The 25,963-nt window shown below is 45.9% G+C and overlaps 1 protein-coding gene across 1 annotated transcript in view; it reads right to left on the bottom strand.

Moving 5' to 3' along the window:
- Positions 1–5,777: 5,777 nt before the first annotated feature.
- The window catches only part of LOC128714072 (lateral signaling target protein 2 homolog), a 47,693-nt gene continuing 27,507 nt past the window's right edge, over positions 5,778–25,963 (bottom strand). Inside the window, exons 3-5 of the mRNA XM_053808950.1 lie at positions 6,901–7,628; positions 5,935–6,834; positions 5,778–5,852 (exon numbers count right to left, since the gene is read on the bottom strand). Of these exons, the coding sequence (XP_053664925.1) occupies positions 5,778–5,852; positions 5,935–6,834; positions 6,901–7,628 (1,703 nt within the window). The remainder of the gene's footprint in view (positions 5,853–5,934; positions 6,835–6,900; positions 7,629–25,963) is intronic.

Below are 25,963 nucleotides of genomic sequence, written 5' to 3' on the forward strand. Positions count from 1 at the left end.
GTTTTGGCAGAAAGAAAACGCTTTTGCCGACAACAACTTCCAACTGCTACTGATTTCATTGGAAAGAATTGAAGCATCTATAAGCGACTGATAATGTAAAGAGAAGAAGAGTGCTGCATGACATAAAGATAAGGATGCGAAAAATAAAAAGGAAATTAAAACGAATATTGAGAGTTCCATGTTAACCTTTACCAAAGCATCAAACAGTACAGTCAAACAGTAAAAAGGAAATCATCATTCTCCAACACTCAAACACTAAACAATGGGATGGGATTTTTTTTGTATTTAATTCGTTTTTGTTTTATTTTTATGTTTTGTTTTTCGGTTTTTCGATTTTTTGCGCTACTATTTGCTGCAGAGTTTCCCTCTTTCCCTCACTCTATCTCTTTTTCAGTTTAATCATTGTATTAGTTTTTCGTTCAGTTCCATTTTCATTACTGTGTTGCAAAATTTCGCCCTTTCCGGGGGGGTTTCTTTTTTTGTTGTTGTGTTTTTTCTCTACACTTTCTCACGGTTACTGCAAATACTTTTCGCCACCACGTACGAGTTTGGATGCATTTTGCCATTTTTGTTTCCTACTCCTTCATATTATGTGTGTTTTATTTGTTTTTTCTCCGTCCTTTAGTTCGAGATAACTTCGTTTCTGTTTTTGTTTGCTTTAAGAAAACAAATTATACAGTGTGTTAAACGGTTTCCATTAAGTAAAACGGAGTAAATACCGAACGAAAGAGACACAGTTTAGAGCAAAGTTTTAAAAACATATCACTATCCATTTTGAGATGGGATTTTTTCTTTTCCTGTTCTTGGTTCGTGTTTTTTTTTATGTGCTCTTCCTTATCGGCTTTCTCCTAACACGCTCGCAATTAAATTCGCACAGGGGGGGCGGGTGTTTTGCTAACGTCTATAGTCAACGAACAATTTCACATACGTACACTACCGGGTACTACCAATCGTAACTGTCTAAGAAAACGGGAGGTCGACGAATGCTTTAGAAATACATTTAGACAACATACAAAAACTGAAGCCTGACTGACCGGAATAAACCTAGCACAGTAAGCCATTCGCACTCTCGAACAAACCGTTTTCCAGCTCCTTTGCCCGTTGGTCGGTTTCCGCTGGTCTCCACGTGTTAAGAACCCAAACCGAACATCCTCCATCCGTGGCTCACAAGTTGTTGACCAGTCCAGTACTACGATTCATTTTGTTACGTCCAGCCCTCGCTACAATGCTGCCGCGCATTGTTTTATTTGCGTGTTTTACTGTGTTTCATTCCACCCTTTAACACAGTAAAGGGTGGGTTGGATGAATTTAATTCATTGTCGAAAAAATTACAAAAATCCAGTTCAAAATGCACATTCCCTTCTCTCCGTTTGACACGCTTTTTTCCTCCACATTCGCGTTTCGCGTCTGTTTTGTTTTGCTCTCCTTGTGCGCGTTACTATGCGCCATTTGACTTTTGTGTCACCAAATTGTTTCATTATATTTACAGTGTAATGTACCACCGGAGCGGACTTGAGAAATGGCTTCTCAGTTTTCCCTATGTTACATTGTCATTTTCCACAAACACACCTCCATGCGGCCCATCCGCAGGTTCACATTATTGAAAGGATGGCCCACAAGTGGCCGGTACCAAACATCTCCATTTTCCCACCCCTATATTCACTACAAAACAAACACAATTTTTCATGTAGAAAAGATAAAAAGAAAACATAACGAGATGGCCGTTTGTTGCAATAATATGTATACGTTTGCCTTCTACCAATTATAATGCTTCTACACTACCACCTACATGACCGTGTTGCACGATGATTTTTTTACCACCTCCAACCCCCCGAGGGGTTCGCCTTACGCTATGCTAATCGTTATGCTTTTGTGTTGTTGTGTGCACGATTGAGTCGGTTTTCATTTGAGTGTTTTATACGATTTGATTAATATGTTCACTTCGCCGACTGGTTTCACGCCCTGTGGCCCGGTGGAAAAACTACAACTCCTCTCACCTTGGCGTGATCTGGGCCGGAGAGGACTGCGAGATGTATTTTTTTGTTTTGTTTTGTTGGAGACCCTCAGCATATTGGCCCTCAATTCAATAATTAATTGTTTTTGTTTCGCTACTTAACTTACAATCTTAATTTGTTAATTTTTCTTCGCTTCGGTTTTGTGAGTGTTTTTTTTTCTGTGTGGTTTTCTTATGTTTCCGTGTATGTAAAGTTGCTCTATCATTAATGCGTTGAGTTTTGCGCCCAAAAGTAAGTTTTTTAGTACTATTATTTTGCTGCTGCTATTTTGCGTTCAGTTGAGTGATTGAAAGTATGTACGTGTGCGGTTTTTCTTTCTTATGCAGTCAAGTTTTCTTACATTATGCTTATACAAACGTTATCCAACCGACACTTGTGGCGGGGTAGCGGAAACTTTCACAATGCTGCAACGCTCCCCAACCACGTTCGTCGGCTTTCGGTTTACAATTTTTGTTCCTAAAGTTATCCTTGTTTGTTGATTTGTTAATTGTTAGTTGCCTTTACGCGTATCATACAAAAATCCTGCTGTAAAACCATGTTCTGCTACCACACCGTTACTGCTTGCACTACAAATTGGCCATCATCTGTACACACTAGCTTGTCCATTCCGTGCCAAGACTGACTCTAGGCTTCGTTTCACTACTAATTTACTTCCATTTATTGCATGCCACAGTGAAAAACAAAACAAAAACACAAAATAAACGATCGTTTTTGGGATACTAAAATTAGACACCGATTTCAACCGATATGATTTGCGTTGCCCTGTAGGGTCGGTACGCACAAAATTCAAACGCCCCAAGTCTTTTCCGCTACTCTGAAGATTTTCGGTAGTTCGGTTGCGTGTCGCTTGTTACTGAATCGTGTAATTTGCTGCGGGTTTACTTAGTATTTTCGGTAAAATATATAGTTATAGTCTACTTGCGTGTTTGTTTTCTGTTTGTTTTGTATTATTGTTGTATGTAATAGTAATTGTAAAATGCTAGTTTGATATCCATTTCGCCCATCGTACTCGGGGTCGTCGTTTGCTCCATTCCGTTCGTTTCACAAATTGTCACACTTTTCCTGTTTTTCTTTCTCTCAGTCACCTTTTATCTTACATTCTTTGATCCGTTGTACAGAAAAGAAAAACAAAAGCGATGGCTTATCACCGTCCGATTCTTTTTATGATGGCTGACATATTTGCATACTTTTCAGGGCATTTGTCCGAAACCGCTTCAGGTTGGTTCAGTGCACCGTCTGTTCACTGCCATCACAGCCATCTCAGTCTGGGCCCTTCCGCGTGTGCCTGTTCTAGGGTTCTAGTTAGACCAGCCTTATGAGTTCGAATGTATCCTCCAATTGTTTTTCAACCAATGCGGAGCTAAAAATTAATTTTGCAGCCCAACAATACCTCTACCAGACCTACAAAAAACCTTCCATGGCGTTGTTCTTGCTTACCGGTAGTAACACAACTATGAAAAAAAACAATATCTCCAGTATGATCTGCTTTACTCTCGCTGTATTGCGTCTAGCGAGGAGCAGTAATGATGTTGTTCGACAATGGCCTATATGTACCAAACCCCACAACACAAAGGCCAAGTCCCAGACGGGGTTTCTACTTTCGCATACTAACAGGAACCACACAATCGAAAACAACACGCCAACCTAACAATAAGTTGCTTTTACTAACCTCTAATGGTACGCATTTGAAAACATGCAGCCTACAACGAACGATTCCACGGATGACAAACGGTACGAATACAAGAGATGTTCTAGTTCGCTTTCGGTTGGCTCACACGGCAGTATTATGGCTTGTTGATGTTGAATTTGTTTCTTTACGCGTTGGCTATTGTAACGTTGCTGGGGGTGTTTGGGTTTATTTTCTTTTACTTGATTTTATGCACTTTCGTTACATGTCGGTCTACAACATGTTACGATGAGTCGGTGATGATCTTATAGTCGGTGATCACCCGGGATGGCGAGAGTAGTATGGTTATTTTTGTTATAAGCATTCACTTTTTGCTTTTCCTTGTAACATTCCCAACCGTGTTTGGCACGGATCGGCCGAACACAATTTGATTTGTAAGTTTGGTACTGCCTAAAAGTGCCGAACCGTCAAAACCCATTCATCCTTCTTTCCCTCATGGCGGGTTATTATTTTAACTCTATTGATTGATGTTTCTACCTGCTGTGTGATGAACATTAGAATCTTTGCTTTGTGTGACAGTTATGATTGCTGTTCTTGCTGCTACCGTTCGTTGCAAAACGGACACATTGGCAGATATTACACTGATGCCATATTGTGTGTTGTTTCGTGTGTGCTTTATGCTCTCGGCATTTTAACTCATCTCCGTCCTTAGGTTAGTGTAAACAAACTATTCACCATCGGTCCGTTTTGCATGGATCGTTTAAAAACGGATAAAACGCTCAACTGGATATGCAATGCGAGCGCGTTCGCACGCCCCGATGATGATTTTGTTGGCTCCTATTGTCCTAGTTGCACTATATGTTCTTTCTTGAAAGCAGGTGCTCTTTCTCTTGCTCTATCTCTCTCTCTCTCTCTCGCGCGCGCTTTTTCTTTTCTCTTCTTCCCTTGGGATCTCTTTGGTAGCTGTTCTGCTAGCTAACTGCATTTTATACAACCCAACAAACTGTGTTCTCTGTCGTATTTCCCCCGCTTACGATCACATTATAACTGCCATTATGCTGCAACAGGTGCTTGTAGTGTGCAATTTCAGTTTTGTATGTCCCTGAGAAGAACTAACCACTGCTCGAAGATCAAATTCGCCCTAATAACCGGCCGAGGAATTAAACGAACGTTATGACACGCTGGTCCTAACACGGATGGTTTTACGCTAATTCCTAGTTCCTAGTAGAGCACATTGCAAGCAGCGAACCCTTTGCTTTTGGTTCAATGTGGCCAGGTTCATTTCGCATCGTTAAAAATGAGAGAGTGAGGTTTGGAAAATATAAACGATCAAACTTAATACACATTGCTAACGATTAAAATCACAAAATTGCTTTGAAAATGTCGTTAAGAGTAAAAGGTGTTTTTTTCTAAAAAAACAAAACGAAACACACAAAACACATTCATTGATTAACTCTTAGTCGGCACATGTCTCCCTCATTGCTGCTGCCTTACGAGACGATTCTTCGGGAAAATAGTGGGGCCAGTCCTGTGCCCGTTTCTAAGCTAATGTAACGTGTATACACTGTGCCCACGCCTCTAAAACTGATGTCGCACAGCTTGTGAGCGTATTGCGTTTAAAAACAAATGAAAAAATAGCTTGTACTATATGTCTCTTGCTGTTGCTTCTTCCCCGACAGGCTTATCAACAACATCACTAACACATAAAATTCAGCAAAATTATTCGCCATCCAGCGTCTGCGTATCGCGTCGCCGATGAGAAACGATCGCGGTTCGCGTTTCTTTTGTTTTTCCTCCTTAAAAAATACAAATGACACCAGCAGCATCCTCACGCCACGCAAGTATCTAATTGCTTCAGGACACTAATTGCACCACAGCCAAACGCCAAACGAAGCAACTTGCGGTGTAGAAATCGTGAAGAAATGTCGTGCCCAACATACGCGACTGCCCAGTAAAACGCACAGTTGATCCGGTGTGATGGTGAGATTCGTAAAACCACCATCCCACCACCTCATCAGCGTGTTCTTCGCATGAAAACCTTTCGCAACGACTCCTCCTTCTAGTGGAAAGCAGTGGCGCCATAATGTCGACGACTGGTGGCCACGACCGGTGGAGAGGCTGCCCTTCATTCATCATCACCAGCAGAAGACGGACAGCTCGCCCGAATGCTCGTTGCTATGCCGCCAGGTGGTCACGGAACGTGCCTTAAGCTACGAGAAAAAAAAACGGATGATGGAAACGTGTATCTTAGCTATGTGCTCGGATTGGGAGTATATGTTCGGCGATTATTACCTGTTGCATTTTATCGAAATCTAAGCATGGCCTATGGGGACGCTGCAGCCTTTGCTGCTGATGGCGAGACTGGCGTCGGCGTGGTGACACGGCACAGTGGAACATCTTCGCCGGTGGACTAACGGACCGGCTGATGTCCATATTCGTTACTAGGGTTGTCGTGCCACCGCCGCCGCCGCCACCGCCACCACTCGGTTCGGGGCTACCCGTGCTTGCACCGAGCCGTACCAGCGAGGCTGGTGCCGACGACAGTGATGATGGCGTGGATGATGATGATGTTCGCGTTGTTGTACTAAGACCGGACCCAAGGCTGCTGGTGCCACCGCCGTATGGTGGCGGATTGGTGCTGTTGCGGTGGCACACAGCAGTCAAAGGACTATCACAGCCAATGGGGCGTCGGACGAGACCGAATCGAAGGCCACCGGCACTACCACCATTAACGCCGCTACTGTTGCTGCCGGTACCGTAGAACCCGCTAATACCGGTGCCGCTCAGCGACGAAAGAGAGGAAGCCGCCGGTGACAGCAGTGAGGATCCGGTGGTCGGTAGGAGACCGTTGGTACCGGTGGGAGCGGTACCGGTTCCCTCGCTCAGTACCAGCGGTGTCGTCGAGCGTTGCATTATATGGCCACGGTGTGGTTTTAAAGCTTCTAGAGGTGGTGAGGTGCGGAAATTGACCGGTGCCGAGAGCGGTGTCTCTTCCGCCTGCAGCAGCTCGTCCTGATGGTGTAGCTGCTGCTCTTGGTGGTGGTGCTGTTGACGCATCGAATGGTGATGATGATGATGATGATGTTGGTGGTGATGATATTGATGTGAGAGTGGATGATGATGGGTTTGCTGTTGTTGCTGCTGCTGCTGCTGGGTCGGTTGTTGTTGTTGCTGCTCCAGCAGATAGCGAACCTAAAATTACAGCAGATTGAATAGAACAACTTCAACACACACGGCAAGCCGTAAGCACTGCCATACCTCGTCATCCGAATTGTGCGCTAGGGATCGTTTACGCTTCTCCAGCAAACTGCTCACACTACCCATACGTTTGCCTGCTCCCGTTGAGATCTGATGTTTGGTGACTGACGACGGTGTCAGCGCCACGTTCGAGGTCCCTGTCAGGCTCGACAACTCCTCCGCAAAGTCGTCCAACGGTTCCGTACCATTGTCGTCACACGCGTTGCCGATTGCCATGAACTGTCCCCGTACCATACTGCTGCCGGTGGTACTGCTGCTCGTATCCATGGCACCTGTCGTACTTTCGATGATTGTCGATGCCGTTGTTCCCATCGCCGTCGGTGTTGCCGCCGTTGCCGGTGACGCATAGTCTCCGTGCTCTACCTCCTCCCCCTCCTCCTCCTCTTCATCCTCCTCCTCCTCCTCCTCATCCACGATATCTTCGGTGGCATCATCGTCTTCCTCCTCTTCATCGTCCTCCTCGTCATCATCGACGTGAGGTGCCATGATGGGTAGTATACCGGCAATAACTCCTCCACTCAATCGGCTAGGCACACCACTGACACTCCCCACCTCGATGGCACAGCTGCCCACATCGCCCGCACTGCCATTGATCACCTCCAGCTCCTCCTCGGAGCTGTTCTGATCGTACAGCAGGAGGTGCGACGAGGACGGACCGAGAAATGCGGGCGACTCGGAGGAACAGGCTGTATCAGTCGGCGAAACCGTGTCCTGCCGGGAACTTAAACCTGGGAACAGAATGGGAATGGCAAAGACAAGAAGCCACAGAATACGGTTAGTCACTTCACCAAAAAGTATGTATACAACGTCAAGATAACGTGCTTCGAATAATCGGTACATGTGGCGACACGATCGAAAATTTCGACGACACATTATTGCTAGCAACGGGTACACGGTATCAGTTCCAACTCGCAAAACCAAATCCAGTTTCGGCCGGTATAAGCCAAACAGAGGACAGATTCGAAAAACGTGCAGATAAGGTTGATAAGTTAGGAACGATCATTTACTTGTTAACACCTCATCCCACATGTTGCGTACGGCGTAGAGAGACAGTAGGAATTCACTAGATTTTACTTCCCCACACGAGATCACTTTGGCACGTTTTGCACCACCACCACACCACAGAATGCTCTATTTGCGCACGAGTTTACACACGCTCGTTGCAACGAGCGTACACTCACAGAGCCCTCGTACAGATCGACCGGTTGCCGCGTGTTTAAAATCTGCCCAATATGCCACCCGTGGTGCTTTCTTTTTTTCGGGCGTTCTTTGTTCTCCGGTGGAAAACGCTGAGATCAGAGGCACAACCCCAACTACCTCGACGAACTCGAACGAGTATGCGAGTCACTGCTAACCCGGCACACAGAGAGTTAAAGACCGCGATGCGTTACCGGCGTCGTGTAGACCATTTGTCGCCTTCGGAACCTTCTGCCGTACTGCTTTTATAGATGAACATCATCATCTGTGCAAGTGCCCCCGTGCGGTCGCGGTCGCATTGACGACGACCACTACACAGAGCGCGTTGCACGCATTCGCGCGAAATGGAACGACGACAAGCGCAACACACAAGCGGTCCGACTCCACCACCTAGGCTCCCCATCGGGCGGGCCGCATATAGGTTTGCTATAACAAGGGCGCGTACGCGGCGTTCCGCTTCCTTTTGAGTGTGTGTTTTGGCAACGGTGGGGCTGCTGTGTTCGTAAGAAGCGCTAATTGTCATAAACGCGCGTTGGCACCGGGTTGGCTGGGTGTATGTGTGCAGCGCTCAATCGCGAAACAGCTGACAAGTACGGGGCAACTATCGCGCAACTTCGCTTGCAGTGTGGTGGATGGCGCGGGTGTACGCGTCCCGGTGTTATGCCACATTACAATTTAACGTCAAACATGGTCTTTTGTTTGTTTGCCACCCTATGTTCAAGGGTTTTAGCGAATGGCTGGAACGGAACAGGTCGCTTTACTTGATCTCGATACGGACAAAGAACCGCGCGCCAAAGGGTCTCGCGTGCTCCTGGATGCTATTTTTACGCTCGCTTAGAATTATCGATTAAAATTGGTTTCGCCGCTTATCTTTATCGCTATCCCCAACAGGTACAGGGGTTTGATCGCGACCGTTGGATGGTGGTCTAAGTGATTTATCAGCGAACAGACGACTCTCCTAACATGGGCTCCAAAGGGGTTCAAAAGATATCACCTATTTTTCCATATCGACACAAGGGCTTTTCACGATAGCGGAGTACGAGGACTGACATGATAAGAAAGGTTTTATCAATCGAAGGTGGCTCTCGTGTGTTGTTGGTGTGATATTGTCACAAGAGCAAAAAAAAAAAAGCTGCTAAACATACCATCTTCTGGACCCATTGGGGTCGTGGTTGTTACACTGGAAGACTGTTTACATTCACAATTAACATCAGCCCCAAAGAAATGATCGTTGAGAGGCGATCGTTATGTTTGATTCACTGCTTTTGCTTCCACCCAAGTTTGCTTACGATGTACCCAAAAGTGTCCACAAACAAACAAACTCGTCCATTCTGCAGCTGCAAGTTTGTAGCAACAGTTCCTCGCGTAAGCAAACAACACGCAAGTACACGAACAGAATTCATAACCTTCCCTTCCACGCACCAAACGCCAACCCCCACTTCGGTGAATGCGTTATGGGTAGAATCTTTTCATTTCATTCGATTTTTTTGTTCGCGTTTCCTTCGCTCCGGTTGATTCTTTTACTTGACAGAACCATTAAAACAACATGAAAGCTCGCGTAACGGAACCACACTCAAACCCATAAACCCAACTCCCTTCCTCTGTGTCTTATGTGCCCGTTTTTTGTGCGGCTCGGTGGTGTACCCATGTTTGCCACTCGCCACACGGTGATTCTTTCCACCTCTGGAACCGTTTTTTCGCTTCCGCAGTGCCGCGATACAAATTTGCAAAATTTTGAAACCATATGACCCGCCATACGGCCGGGGGAGGACTGGAGTCATGCCTTGGAGGAGAGCAAATAACAGTAGCATTACTGCAGTACACTGCTGGAAAGGTGCGATGTTTCCAGTTCACAAGAAAACGGTTCCGAGGTTGGGTGTATGTCACGCGAGAAAAATCGCGTGCAGGCGGAAAACACTTCAATTGTGCCCTTTCTGGGCATTATGGTACACTGACTGGTTGGGTGGCAGGCTCCCTAATAGCAGGGTCATACCAGTCTGGTAGCAGAATAAACAGAAATTTGTAACCCAAAAACTCAGACCATCCTCCAAGCAAGCTGCTCGACGCAACACTCGGGCAAAGGGTATGCCGGCAATTCCATTTTGCATTACTTTGGCATAGGAGGGTGGAAAAGCTCCGGTACGGATGATATCTCCGACTCGGGCCGTTCTACGTTACTTGCGACGAAGCATTCACGTACACTTTGTTGCAAACCGGCAAAATCACAGCAGAACAAGAGAGAACCACCAACCACGCTTCGTTTGCATACATGGGAAAATTTGCAGCGAGGCGACATCCGTTTGCACCGGCCGTGCTGCATGCAATTTTCGCGTGATGCACCCGAAAAACTGGCAACCGCGAGAACTGGGGAAATGCAAAACGGAATGATTGACTAGTGACGAAACTCCAGCCATTCGGTTGAACGAAAGAGCGTAACGGGAGGGAGCGAACTCTTCCCGACATCCTGTGTGCCCGACCGAACCAAAGATAATGGTAAAACTGCACCACGATAACATACCACCCCGTTAGACGTGGAAGGAAATTCGTGTTGCAACAATGTTGCTGTGTTCCAATGTTCTTCTGTCTGCTGTGCGGCACGCTCCGTTAACTCCGATGCGTATCGTTTACTGTCACGGGGTTCCCACTGCTCCCTTCATCCTGCCTTTTCTTTCCTTTTGAGCATGGTATGTTTTTGGCACCCACAGCCACGGACAGTAAAATTGGTGCAGTGTGGTTCTTGCGACTCGCAGGATGTTGGAATGTTTGCGATGCGATGCGTGTGTAACACCAGCTGGAGATGGAGGCACTTACTGTAAATGCCATTTTTGCGCATTCAAAACGCATTTGAAAACTGGTACGAGACAGGTTTAAAATGTCCGTTCCGGTGGTTGTGACAGTCTGACAAATGTTTGCTTTTTTCTCACTCTATCATCCCCAGCACTGGGGGTAAGCTCATGTGTGGAACATGTGGCAAGTGATGGATTTCTCCCAAAAATGCTTCGTTAAACTCGACAAACAAACGACATCGGTAGGTTGCGTGTAACGGCATCGACTTACAACGGGTCCACGGTCAGTCGGGTCCCATCGCGCATTTGGTAAGTGTTCCGCCTTGTACGGTACACGGTGCGAATTAAATACTCGATTAAAGCAAGAGAGACCGTTCCAAGCTCATCGCCTAATAGGAAATACGGGGCAGTGCAGTACTTGAAAGTGAGAAGGATCGAGGAACAATTCTTCATTGAATTCTCCAGGAAAAATATAGTTCTTCCAATTCACCTCCGCTAGGAGTAGTTACCGGCCCCGGCCCTCTGCTCATCTGCAACATCTCCTTATTGGTGCTTTTACACACAGCAACAATAATCCATCTGCCGCGATTCAAATGCCCAGTGGTGCGGTAGATAAGTACTGTGATGTAACGAGAATAACGAGTTCTGAAAATCAATTCAATCAATTAGTTCGCGCGTTACATCTCACGCGACCTCCCTCGGCCCGGTCGCATTCTAGGCATTCGGAGGGCTCGTCTCCGATGCGCGTCTCCGCACGATTGAAACGAAAACACCCGCTCCGACTGCCGTATGTGTACGCGCGAATGTGTCACTTTCCCTTCCGGTGTGTTAGCGCTGTATCTGTCGGATGCACTTGCACTTGCACAAAAACCTCACCCCTGCTTGCCCTGTCCTCAAAACCCACCCTACCACCTCCTCTCCCGAGTAAAGGGATGTGTTCGGGGCCCCAGTTGTCTGGCTGACCTTGAACGGGTGCAGTGCTCTTCGAAGAGCTACAACGAGCTAGCGCTACATTGTTGCATCTAAGCTCGGCAACCAGCCATCTCTCCCAACCCAGGTCTGACCCCTTGTACAACGCCCTCCCCCCGGGGGGGGCATAAACTACCGCCATCAGCAGTGCGCCCTGTCAACGTGATTTTTACCGCCTACTGGTGTGTGGCTGTATGCAATCATTCCGTTGATTAGTTTACTTAGCACAGCGGCACACACCTCCCGTCCTGTCGATGTGCTTCTGTCACTCGGGGTTCGTGTAGTGGTCGATAAAGCGATTATAAGTAGTGTAGGTTCGGGAATATGAAAAGGGGGAGATATTGTAACTGTATCAGTGCTCCCGGGGTGCCCTCCCACGGGAATGGGGATGGTTGTGCTTTATGCTAGTGTCGCTGCGCTGTACCATGCATGACACTCACATCACCATCAGCTAAAAGGGTGCGCTGTCCCATGGAATGGAGCGACAGTATGCATCGATGATGATTAGATTTCCCACTGCCGTGGGTATGTGTTACAAAACGAGCAGACGAAGCTTCGGCTCACGTGTACGTACACCTGAAGAAAGGTATGTGAACAGCGCTGGGGAGCCGGAAGGCAGGAAGAACGTGTTCCTGTCGTCTCGAAATAGACCAGCTGGGGTTGGGTTTTATAGCAGAATCCCGAAACACAAAGATTATTCCCGATCATGACGATCGTTCCGTTGGCCGTTATTCCCAGACGCTTGCACTGTTGCATCATATCTCGGGAGCTTAGGGCAATGCATCGATCGATCTAATTTTATAATACCCTACACAGCCGGCTGGCTAATTTGCTGGCCCGAGCAATGGACTCGGGTACCGATTAAAAGCGAATCGAGCAGAAGGAACCCTGTTTCATAATTCATCCCCCACATGCCGATGAGATCATCGTTTCCAACCAATTTGCAACGGGGAAGCGGGCACGCGCACACCCAGCCATTGAAAGTGCACACATTAACGTTCACAAACGATCGCCCCGCGCGGGCTGACAGCGTTGACAATGAAAGTCAATTGCACACCCAGCACCTGCAGGGAGGGTAATTTTCCAAACTGTTTAGTTAAGGAACCGCACAGAAACCCGTTGTGCTACAAAATGGAGAGACAAAGGGCCGCGGGATGGTATGCTTTCTGCCATAAAATATGCAGCTCCCATTGGCACGGGCAGGGGTAAAACACTAAACAACTTGACGGGCCAGTAAACCGATACAGAGAGTACAATTTGGGCGATCGTTTTCTTCTCATTTCCTTTTTATTTGAGGTTTTATAAGGCTTTCAAACGATGAAACAATGCACATGAAACCGAAACCGAGCCAGCCAACGATTGAGCGTTTATTTTTAGAACGTACGTATTAGTGTTTCTCTCATAAACTAGCGAGGTTTGCCTGTGGCGGGAGGAGGCGAACGAGAACTAAACAAGCCAGAAACTACTGTTCTTCGAAGAACGTGGGGCTCCCTAATGTCTATATTCGCATCTTTGGTTGTTCAAATCAGTGCCAAAAAGGCGAATAACACAATACGTCTCGGAGGCTATAATCACACCTGTTGCTATAATCAACCATATTTCTGTGTGTTTTTTTTTTTGTTCCTCTGGCCTAACTTGTTTGGCGCAAGGGGCTGGAAGAGTGCAAATAAGAAAGAAGAAGAAGCATCGAACCGTCTTCTCACTGCGTCAAGGTCGAACAAGACTTAGCTCTTGTCAAGATGAGGTGGAACGCCGAAAGAAAAAAAACGCTAGTAGAATATTTAGTTGCTATTTGTGAATAACAAACGCTCCCCTATTGGTGTGTTTGCGATGGATGGAAGCCGTACAACTACAGATCGAAACAGTCACAATGTAACTTTGCAAAAGAAAGCAAGGATCTGTACCCAACATTACACAGCCCGATCGGACCGTCGCAGTCCGTTGCCCGGCGAGATGGGCGCTTGCTGGATGGAATAATATGTGAACCTCCCTCCCTCCCACCAAAAAAAAGGCCGTTTGAATCGTGCCCGATCCAACGATTGCAGTACCGAGAGTCTACAATCCAAACAAAAGTAGCAAATCGTATTCAAATGTCAAAGTATTTATACATCGAGACGGCTACGTGACGAGATCAATTCTTCGTGGAGAAAAGCGAATGGCGACACACACAAAAAATAGACTACAACACGCATTTGTCGTTCTTCGTTTGCCTGAAGGTTAGCAGCGATGGCTAGGTAGAAAGATAAAATAAATTTTTGGAAACCATCAAACTGAGCTTACTGGGGAAGGCGTTAGGCGATACGAGCTGTGCTCTACAGAGGCACATTCGTTTTCCATTCCATCGCTTCGCACACAATGCAAATCGGATGCACAGAGGCTGAGCGAATGAGTGAGAGGGAGAAATTGTATGGAGCCGAGGAAAACGTTGGCAGCAGACTGGAACCTAGAAAATTTCCATTTTTCCTCCAATATGGGCTGGGAACGACCCGAAAAGCGCTCGGCTGGAAAAAGAGCAACACCACACCCGAAGGACTACCCAAAACCTAGAAACGACGGTGAAAGTGTCTGCCCTGGGAAAGTTTACTAAGAAGTTTAGCTGGATGAAGCTTCGAAGGTGTCTCTTCTAGCCTGGCGGCACATCATCCGTCTGGGGATGGTACCACATTCTGGGAATTCCAAATTTATCTCACATTAGTGGTGCAAAGCTGGAAGAATAATCATTCCTCGCAATGGTTGTGCCCGAGCTTTGAGCGTCACCAGTGCAAAACACGAAGGAAACAACGGCCAACCCGTGTCCCGGGAACAGTCAGACCTTTCTCAAAATGAATTCCCTCGGAAATTGTGTCCCTTTTTTCCCACCCACAAACACACCTCAGACACCGGCTCGCTGAGCCAGTCATCCTAATTCAATGTCACAGCTGGTCAGTTGAAATAAACCCGCTCCGCTCTCATCTGCCGCGTACCGATCGTCGTCATTCGGAATGGCAAAACTATCCGCCAATGCTAACAGCAACAGTGAATGCATGCAAATATTGCAACACCATCACGCTCCTAGCCCACTATCATTCCTTCGTCCATACCGGGACCGTTGCGCGAGCGATATCTTGTTTAGCGATGTATGTAAATTTTTCGCGCGAGATACAGGCGCCGCCTACGGGATACATTTTCGCCGCGGTATACTCCAACGCCCCCACCCCCTCAATAGGCCACCCTTGCCCGAGTAATGGTGCGAGGGTTTTTGTACCCGTTCAAGGTTAACTTTTCGCGAAACTATCACCTACCCTGACCGCGCTAGAAGTAATTGGAGCGAGAGCGCGAAGTGTAACGGGGGAATTAGAGAGGCATGGAAATAGACGTTCCTCCTCGTCTGTGTACTAGGGGAAGCGAATGTGACGTAAAACACTTCAACAGCGACTGAGGATGACGCCGTTCCAGAGGAATGAAGGTAGAGATAGTAAATAGTAACTGCTAAAGCTACTAATAAAGAAACGTCAATATGCCATCTATTCTACCGACTGTTCTCCGGCAACGGTCTGGTTGGATGTGTTGGTGCAGTGAGTTGTATGCACCCATATTGCAAATGTGCAGTAGTACCACCTGCCGAGAGGGGGTGTGTTTGCTCCGCTACCCTCAGCGAACCGAGAGAAGCTTCGAGATTCTGACACCATCGCTGCCATCTCGATTATCTAATACCGGGACCGGGACGCCGGCTAAACAAACATCAGACATCTCCGACAAACAAAACATCCCATCCGACGTGGACGACGTACCCCGGTGGGCATTCAGTTCCGCGTACACGCTTGCCATCTATCTCTTCCGCGGTGTGCGGTGATTGGTCGCACCAACGCACCAAAACCAACCTCAAAAGCACCAGCTTATGGGTCATCATCTTACGATGGAATTTTCCTTTCACATTACGGACTGCTTCGGGTAGTCCGGGCCTTATCGCGCACGACCGTGGTTTGGTGTTGTGCTGAAAATTTTTGCTCAAATTTCATCAGCTGTTTTTAGCGGGCACGGGTCCGGCGGTATGTCTTATCTTCGGCGGTCGCCCGAACCAAACAAACATCGGGGTTGCATGCCGGGGGAAGGCTCTGGGCAGGGCTTACACATATCCGGCCCCACATCGAACCCGTCTGTTTTCGAGTTCTATCATTCAAAACAGACATGAACACCGGCCTAACGGACAGCATGAATTCGGTCGGGGCATTGCTGCTGTTTTACGCTGATGATCTTGATGGTGATGGTTGATGTGTAGCGTACATAGGAGACGGCACACTGCTCCGCTAATCGCAACCTTATCAACTTTGCTTTGAGACGCGTTGAGGAACGGTGCGAAATCAAATCGCGCGATACAAAGAGTCAGCGTAGCGTTCCTTCTGCAACCGATAAGGTGTATGGCACCGCCGGTTGTTGTTTACGATGGTGGAACGCGAGTAAACAGCGTGTGTAACTCGCCCGACAATAATAGGGCGTGGTGAACTTGTTTCCTTGAACCTGGCCTAGCACAACTTTTACACTTGCGGACGGGCCCCTGCCGTTCGTGGAAAACCAGCCATTTTGCCTTCGTGAATGGAAGGTTACGGAAGGGGGGAGGGGGCGGGGGAAGTACCATCCCCGTTACAATTGACCCCCATACAGTTTAAGATCCGAAAAGTAGCGAGACTCACACACCACAGGCTGTCGTGATCGATATCTGCCAGCAATCAGGCATAAAGGTCGAAGGACACCCTCCCCCCAATCAATTCCCGACAACAAAACAAGTCCACCACCGTACCGGCCGAACATTTGACAGTGTTAATAGGCAGATAAGCCATCTTATAGGCTGTTGTAGTCATTTGGTAGTCTTATCGCTCGGGCTATTATTGTGATGGGAAGTGCGGAAAGAATAGTATTCCACTGCTTATAGAATTGGATGATCATTACCTCCTCCTACACGCTGCCGTTATCGTCATCGGACTGGATTACATATTTGGTTAACCTCCTGCACTGTTTCAAGTCTCCCGCCCGACACAAACACAACAACTCTCCAGTTATTGATGATCCTTGTGTGTAAGTGTTTTTTTTTTCTTAACTAAGCTCAGACTATTCTCGTCTAAACTACAGCATAAAAAAACACACACCGAGGTTGAATAACAAGCTGACTTGTTTTTACGTTTAGCAGACATGAAGTTTTTTTTTATAGTCGTTGTTTTTTAGCAAGCGTACACGCTACCATGAATGCAACGCCTGCTGATCGTCTAACAAGATCGTGATGCAGCGCTTCGCAACTCCACAAGACCGCTTCCCGCGGAGCTGCGTTTCATTGGGATTTCGTGTCTAATAAACAACGCGCGCGGCTCACAACTTTACAACAAATATTTGTCAAACAATAAACCTCCCCCAACGGTCATTCAATTGCAAGACAGATGTTGACTTCCTATAGGCGGGGTGGTTGTTTTGCAAATGTGACAGGAAATTGTACGAAACGCACGTCACGCTTATCAAAAAACAGCTGATTTTTGCTGCGAGTAGAAGGAATACATCAACGTAACCCTCTCGCGGGACGTGACGTGAGCAACGGGTGGGAAGGTAATGGAGCAGTAGTGTGTATGTGATAAATGCTGAGTTAGCATTAGAGTTAGCACCCGGTCTGGCCCTGTTTCCTTCCTTATTATCGTAAAACGCGTAAACACCTATTGCTCTAGCGTCATAAAAATATATTTATAGACCATCAACACAAAGCGCGGGATTTGTGAACGCGGTAAGGGTAGGTTAGGGAGGGTTGTATTCGAATGTATTTTAAAAGCAATTTCTCAAACAATCACTCGTCGCTTCATCATACGCCTAGCAGGCGCTCCTTAGTCATGATCGTCAATTGTCTTGAAATGGGTTTTAAGATGAATAGAACGCAAAGATTTTTACATACATTACAAGCATACCGAGTCAGACAATTGGTTGAGAAGTGTTACATAATATTAAACGGCTAGTACATTAAGCAGGCTTAATTATATCGATGATTTGAACAGCTCCTGAAGCTGAACAGCTGAATGAAGCGTTTCTAATTATTCCGAAACAATTACCACAAGATTATTTGTTTAAAAGCGCTAAAACCGAGTAAAGATATATCTTACGCAATACAAAATTATATGAACAAAATACTGAAGGCAAAGAATATACTTCTGTGCTAGTGGAAAACAATGGCCCAATTGTAGTCCTGGAGCATGGAAATATCTCTTCGTCTATCCATGTTCGTTACTGTCCTCTATTCGAATATTAAACATCAATTCATATAAATAAACTAGAACGTATTTCTGTTCAGATAGTTGAGTGTTCTGATTCTGCATAAGAGTGTACATTAGGATGCTGTCCTGTACGGGATTGAGAAGAACGAAGCTCTCTTGAAGATCTCTGTCTCTCTTTACCTGCACAACAACCTCAAGAGGTCTTAAGATTGTTTGCCTCCCTTGGCTTTATTTACCCGTAGCTGGATAGTTATTCCTGCGTACTGCTTAACTGACTGTTGCAAATTAAATGTTAAAATTAACGTTTATTTATATTAATACTGACATTTCAAGCTGTACTCCCATTTTCTTAATGACAGATAAAACAAGAAACGTTTTATTATTTTCCCCTCTTTCCGATCCATGCTCCGTTTCAAAGCTCACCACAGAAAACACATTGTAACACCGTGCCAGGAAAGCAGGAAAAGGTAAATTCTCCCAATTGAATGCGAAAGCACCATTGAACACAATTTATCGATGCCAACAACTGTGCCACACGCGCACCGAATGGGCTGTTTTGTGTCGATTGGCAACCCATCAGCCCCGATCGGAAGCAGAAACTTGGGAGCCGGTAGCTTGACCACGAAATTAATGGGACTTCTGGGGTGGTGACCGCTGGCATTTGAGCACGGGAACCGCGAACCGAACCAAGTGGACGGCAATTTTATTGCAAAACCCGGAAATTGTTCCCATCCCACAACTTCATGCTCGCTCAATAAAAATAGAGTGGGCTCGGGGTCTGATGTTTAATGGGATGTTTGCTTTTTTTTTCTCTTTTCTCGGTTCACTTTTTGAACCGGTATGCGTAATCACACGATGGATGGTCGTCGAAAATGATTGCCATGCGCGCCTCATCCTTATTGAAACATTCTTTAAGGATTTTTGCATTGTTTTTTCCCGTTGTATTGTTTCGGGGTGGGGCGTTTGCTTCATTTGTTAATGAAATGCTTGCAAAAACCGCGTACCCGAAAAACGTTCCCGATGATTTACCGTATCCGACCGAGATCCGGCTTATCCGATTATGCGCTCCATAAGTGATTAATCCACGATTTCGACATTCATTATGATAAGTGTCGTTGTACGATGGCACCGAACACATATCCACCATCCCAACGCCACCGGTCAGCCGTGGGGTAGAAGAGATTGAAAGTATTATATTTGCTGTTATGCTGAAATTTGAATAATGCAATCGAACTATAGGAAAGAGAGAGAGAAAAAAGAGAGAGAGAGAGAGAGAAAGAGAGAGCTTCAACCATTTATGCACACATAATGCAAAAGAGCCATTTTGACCAATTTGCATAAGGTTAATTTGAAACGACATCATTTGCAAATAAAGGCGCACCAGTATCGACAAAAACCTTTCCGGCCAGGGTGGAAAGTTTACTGAATAGTCGTCTTTTTAATGAGATTGTCTTCTCGCACCCATCGCCCGTGAATACAGGAGGGTGTACATTAAATATGAAACGATCCTCCCTGTTTCGGTTTATCGGTTTACTCAATGCAATCGTATTTTATTGCTGCAGTAATGACGCACCCGGCACATACCGTGAGGTGGTTCTCACCCATTCGGCTAATTAGTTCAATTAAAAGGAGGAAGCGAACAAAAACATCGGGCACCATTCTTAACCAGCTGCCTGGTTCGATACAGTTCAACGTGCCTGGCGATACCACCTGGTGCAAAATTAATACACGGATGCAACAAGCAGCAACATCGCCGGGAAGTCCACTGCACCCGCACGATCAATTATTAAATCGGCTTTCGGGGTCCTCAGAAGCAAAAGGACAACGCTCCTAATCTGGCATTACCTTAGGTTGCAGTCCGGGGCAACGAGTTTTATTATGATGGATCCCCTCGTCGCAACAGCAGTCCCACAACATCCGTCCACTGGAAATGAGCGGCTAGTTTCTTCCAGGGTCCGTGGACCGATGCATACGCAACGTACTAACTGCAACATTGTTGTCCACTTCCAGAACGAATCCCAACGTAAATACTTCCTCACACTCTGGGTACTCTGGGTGTATCTGACATGCCTAGTTTGTGGTTACTATTTCATCGAACTCGGAGCTTTTTTTTAAATGTTACATCGAGTAGGACTCCTAAGCACAGAATAAAACTTCTTCCCATCACACAAATCACTGTTCCCTCACGTTCGTTTCGCTTTAATTTGCTTTCGTTCAGTACGAGGAACAGTGCGTTGGGGCGAACCGGCAGTGGACGCATACATATTTCAGCAGCCCACATTTTTATTCCAATTAGACAGACGACGACACTCGGACACAGGAAGGTAAGCTGATGTGGGGCGACCGCGCTGGAGGCTCTGTCTGGGGGAGAAATTTAACACCCACCATGAACCATTCCCCCCGGTTCGACAGCACACACACACAAGAGAGATGGAGTGGAAAAGGTTTTTGCATAATCCAAGGGACATGAATTTAAACAGCTCAGCACAAGTATCCTTCGATACTGTTTTCCGTTCGCTAGACAATAGCGTCCTCCTTTATCTGAAGGCGTTTTTGTTCTCACCCATCGTTTGGTTCTAAGCGTATGGCAGCGCGATTATGGTTTGAGAAAAGTTAGAGCCAACGCTGTGAAACGGGAAGAAAGAAGCAAAAACAAAATTATATATATTTATATACATCTAGATGCAACGGACGTCTCGATGGAACGCTTCTGACGCCTACCCGCTTTCACTTGATTGATTGCTTAATCGAGCGGCAAGCGGTTTCGGTGCGGTAACGAATCATCTTTTGAACAAATGTAATTGGGTGCTCAAGTGAGGAATACGACCTTCGATAATGTAACACACATGTCACTTTTTATTATGTAATTTTATGAAACCGTTTCTGAGGTAATCGGTTCTGATGCTTGCAATAAATAAGTTTCTACTGTGATTTATCCCGTCGTTTTCGATAACAATTACTTCTCGTAAATCTATAAATATACTAGTGTTTGGAGGTTGAATATTGAGACATACACTTTGTTAGGCACGGAAAAATTAACTTTACAGCATTGGCAAACAAATAACAAACAACCATTCTAATTGCGTTACTGAAAAATAAAATGAATGATGAAACCAAAAAGCCATTCTTGTGTTAAGTGAGTGACAGTGAGCTGCAGTGAGATAAACATGCCGAATTGCTCAAGAAATTAGGAAAGTTTCTACCTCTAACTCAGAATGTCCATCGCAACGCAAAAAAAAAAAAAGAAATTCCAACTTTAAGATTTCAAACCACACGAATAACTACTTCAATAACCGGGTATAAAGTGACATTATTGTATTGCCCAGACTACTTACAAAGCTGAGAGTAATTGTCATTCAAAAGTACACCACCGTAAATGTATACCACACGACTTTAGAACACAATTTTCCCCACAGTTCTTACTCAAAATTCATTAGCCCGAAAGAAAAACATTTAAAATTCAGACAACATACAACCCTTCACAGACTTCTAATTCACATTTGTCGGCATAATCAAATAGAGCAAATTACCCCACACCTCAAACAGCTTGCTTCGGCATGTGACATTGTCCCAACCAATGGTTCACGTTCGACATGATTGCGCAATCATTTGCCGTTGGAAAAAGGTGCTCAACTGTCTCGGCAACATTGTCACACTCGATGTGCCTCGTGCCGCTGCGTGGCTCAGGAAAAGTGATTCGTAAATTGTCATTAGACGGAGCAAATTTTACAGTTTGATTTGCTCATCAAACTTTCAACCGGTAATCCACCAATCAATCAGTGAACTCACGGACGCAAGTCAGTCAATTCGTATCCGCGCCGTGTCAGTTGGTCTTTCAATCATGTTCATGTTCTTGTTTGGTAGCCTTGCCCTCCACCACCCCCTTGCCTATATCCACCGCACATTGACACGAAGGAAATGAACATTAAATTTCCAAACCAAACCAAATCGCTTCCAAACATCTTCAATCGCTTCAGGAAAGCTTCCAAAGAATCCGAGCATGAAAGTTTCCAAAGCATTGGAAAGTTGGGAACGGATAACAGTGGAAAAAGCTATTCAACGCATTTTACCTGCTTTTGCGACCGTGCAAGAATTTTATGAGCCGTGAATTTCGCGTTTGTGCCCGATAATCTTCGACCAGGCTTTACTTTCCCACACAGTCTTTCCGAGCGGTGGTTTCGGGAAGTTATGGGGAATAGTGGTTGGTGTGTGTGTGTTGTGCCGGAGCGATAAAAATTTAACCATAAAAAGTTTTTACTGCCTGTGCGCCATGCCGGACACACCGAAATGGATGCAAAATGTTACACCGTCATTGTGTCGCTGTGTTGCGAAACGTTCGGGCACTGCCATTCTAAGAGCTTTCCCATTTTGGGGCTGGGAAATAGGGACACGAAGCTCATGGAAATTTCTCGAAGTAAAAAGATTTCGTTTTTCATAAAATCAACTTCCAAACGCATCACTGCGGATCAACAGCTTGGGCGGTAAAGCCTTTTCCATCAAATTTCGGCAATCAGCGCACATCGGAGCTTAGTTCTGTGTTGGAGATTTTCCATTCTCCATTTGGTTTAAGTCAAACATTCGTATATACATACACACACACAGATGTGTAAGAAATAACACCCTGAATGAAGTTTCGCAACAGACGCGCTACCACGAATGAAAAGCGATTTCCACCCAGACAATATGGACGGAAACTGTTATCGAAATGTTGGATGCTTTCGGAAGTGGTGTTTGTCGAAAGCGAGAAAAAAAACATTCACACACACACACACACACACACACCATTACATTCACTGATACAATGGTGCAGCGTAATAGTGTTAGTGAGTTGGCGGAAATTTAATTAACTTTCGGTTAAGTCCTTGACCGGAAGAAGTTCAGCGTGAAGGTGACAGGGCCCTGCCGCATGTAGTTTGTCGCTGTTGCCCCGTTGAGGCCTAACTCCGAACTTTGAAAAAGTAATCGATTGAATGGCTGACATAAAACCTACTCCAGATTCCGTTTCATATCTGCTTGAGATATGATAAGAAATTAAACTTCAAATCATTCCTTAAACAAATAGAAAAAAACCGGACGTAAAGTGATTTTTTGTTGCTTCCTTCTCCGTGCCGGTGGTTTTCTAACACCCATGGAAAATCCCCACCCTAATCATGAATTTAACAACAGCTTCTTTTAATTATGCAATGGCAAATGTCCATTTCGGAACAGTTTCCCACACCACTTCTGCATACCCCATCCGTACACGGTGCAACGGTGCACAGAACGGAAACCCGGACTTCACCCGTCCATGGCCAGCATGGCCGTAGCCGAGCATGGTTGTGCACCACTGCAAGATCAAAGTGGAACTACCCGGCGGTGTGTGTGTGTGTGTGTGTGAGTGTTGTTTGCCAGTGATAAAAGGCGGTGGAAAATAAAATTTCATTCCAGCTGTAGCCCGGTACACGACACGTCCTGTTGTGCAATTGGTTCGCCAAAGGATCCTCAACAACAAACGGGCCACGGGCTGGTGTGGGCCCCGAACAAACAAAAATGCACATCGGCTCACAAGCGGTGAGGAACGATAAAAGTCAACTAATGCGAAACGGGCGAAAGTATATAATTGATGTTAATTGAATAATTTAGTCACCGTGCTTCACCACTAAAAGCGAACGGCGAGAAATAATGCTTTCATCCGCGCTCGAAGCTAGGAAAACCTCGGGTGCATTTCTGGAAGAAGGCAACGCGCACAACAACAAGCCGTACCAGGCAGCCAGGCTGGGTTCGATATACAAGACAGGCCATAATGTAATTATTCGTAATAAATATTAGCCGCTTAGTTGCGCTTCAATTTCATCGATCAAAGACTTTTCTTTAAATCATTTTTTTCCTGTAATTTGTTTACTCGTTTATCTGTGTTTTTCTACATGCTCAATTTGCATTATTCAATTAACCAATATGTGTGTGTGTGTGTGTCTGCAAAAAAAGTTCAACTAAACGGAACGCAACCAAGCGTCTCCATCGAATGGTGGAAGGATTTTATTTACAAGCTTTCATCCGTTAATTAAACGATAATGTTTTACGCAACGATGCATAATGCTTGAAAATGTTTTGAGTGTATTGCGAATAACATATATAACGAACAAATCCTTTCATTATTCTGTTCTTCCTTACACGAAAAACCTAATTGTGGCAAAAGGATCCGATGGAGGCGCCTGGTATCTCAAGCTCAACCCCCGTAGCGCTCGGTGTGCACAATAAATAACGCAACAGCTCGTGAGGAACGAGAACTGATGAGGTTGAAAGCGGTTCGGTCGAAATATTGTGGTAATGATTCTAGACAACACCAATCAGCTCAATCGTAAAATAAAAACCAACGAAAGTACTTATGTTAACCGGTAGTGATAGCGACTGGTGCAAGGTGGGAAAAGTTGGAGGTCGCAAAGGATGCAAAGCGGCCACCATGCTAAAGAGTATCTCTTCATTGCGCCGTAATGTTCATTTATCTGATCCCGTTGAAGGTGGGGGCAGTGAACCGAAGGCAAACAAAACCGCCGTGATAAAAAAAGGGAATCTCAAACAGCAAGCGAGCCCAGTGTGTCCCAAGTCTTTGCCACGGGATCCCGGAATATCAGTTCTATTTTTAGATAAACGTCACACACACACACAGAAGCACAACATAAAGTTTGTGTATTTCTTGCTAAACGGGAGAAGACTGAATTCCAATGACGCTTCACCATCCGCCCCGTACGGAGGGGGAGGTACAAAAAAAAGAATTCTATTCCATACCCAGCCACCGTCATGGGCCCCGGGAGTCATTGCCGGAAGGATCAGTTTTGAAGGTTAGCCCCCAAGCGGGTTAGCACTGAGAGGTGGAACCGGGAATCTGTTTTCCATTCCGTCCTCTTCTAGCTTTCAAGTTACGGAGCCCCGTTTTCCATTCGTTTTTTCCCGATTGCGCATCGTTGGAGCATAATAGAGAAGTGCTTGCTCATCGCGAGATGTTGGTGTACGATGTACACGAGCAGCAATCGTTTGTTTGACCTTTTTTTCCTTGCCTTTCCTATTGTTTTTTTTCTATTTCGTAGTCTCTCTTTCTTGCTCGCTTTTCCTCGTTTTCCGCTTTTGTACAACTTAACCCAAAGGAATGTGTTTAATATATTACGCGAAATTCCAACAAAAGCACCTTCTCATTCCATGACACCGAGAGAGGGAGAGAGAGAAAGAGCCCGAGAGAAGTAAATACAGAAACGATTTGCAAAAAAAAAACAAGCGAACAAAATTGATTTCAACGATGGATGGCATTGTGGTGTACGCGATTGCTTTGCCCGTGTAAAGCTGGCAGAGCAGTTTTCGGGAATCCCTATTACTGCCCCCCGTCGGTTTGCTTCCTTTTCCTTCACACGCATGCAAAAAAACGCTCTCTGTCCCACGTTAAGCCACACGCTTGCGCATAGCATTTCATCGTAATGGCCCTACGATGATACACTCAGCAGCCAGCATAGCATACATCCAACGTACCGAACCTACCTAAAAAAGCCGGTGGAGAAATGTGAATGAACGAGCGGACGCATGCGCCCCGATCGCGACCGTGCTACGAGCACAGAGGAATTTTACGATATCGCAAACCACCCTCCCAACCGTCACATCGCTTTTCTCCTTTTCATCCGTCATCCCACTCTTGGAAGGCTTGCCCCTTCCGCGAAACTACCCAGCCAACCGGTCTCAAAGCACCCCGAAACGGTTGCAAACGACGCTCATGCATAAAGAGTAGTTTGTTTAGACGCTTTACTCTCGCTGCACCACACTCTCACGGTTCGCGGTAAAGAGCGTAGATTGTGTCACAACCCCCCTCCCTCTTCCCAACTCAAACCCACCCATTATGTCCCAACCAAACGGCCAGCTCTCATA

Source organism: Anopheles marshallii, chromosome 3 (assembly GCF_943734725.1).
Source record: "Anopheles marshallii chromosome 3, idAnoMarsDA_429_01, whole genome shotgun sequence".
Lineage (NCBI taxonomy): Eukaryota > Metazoa > Arthropoda > Insecta > Diptera > Culicidae > Anopheles > Anopheles marshallii.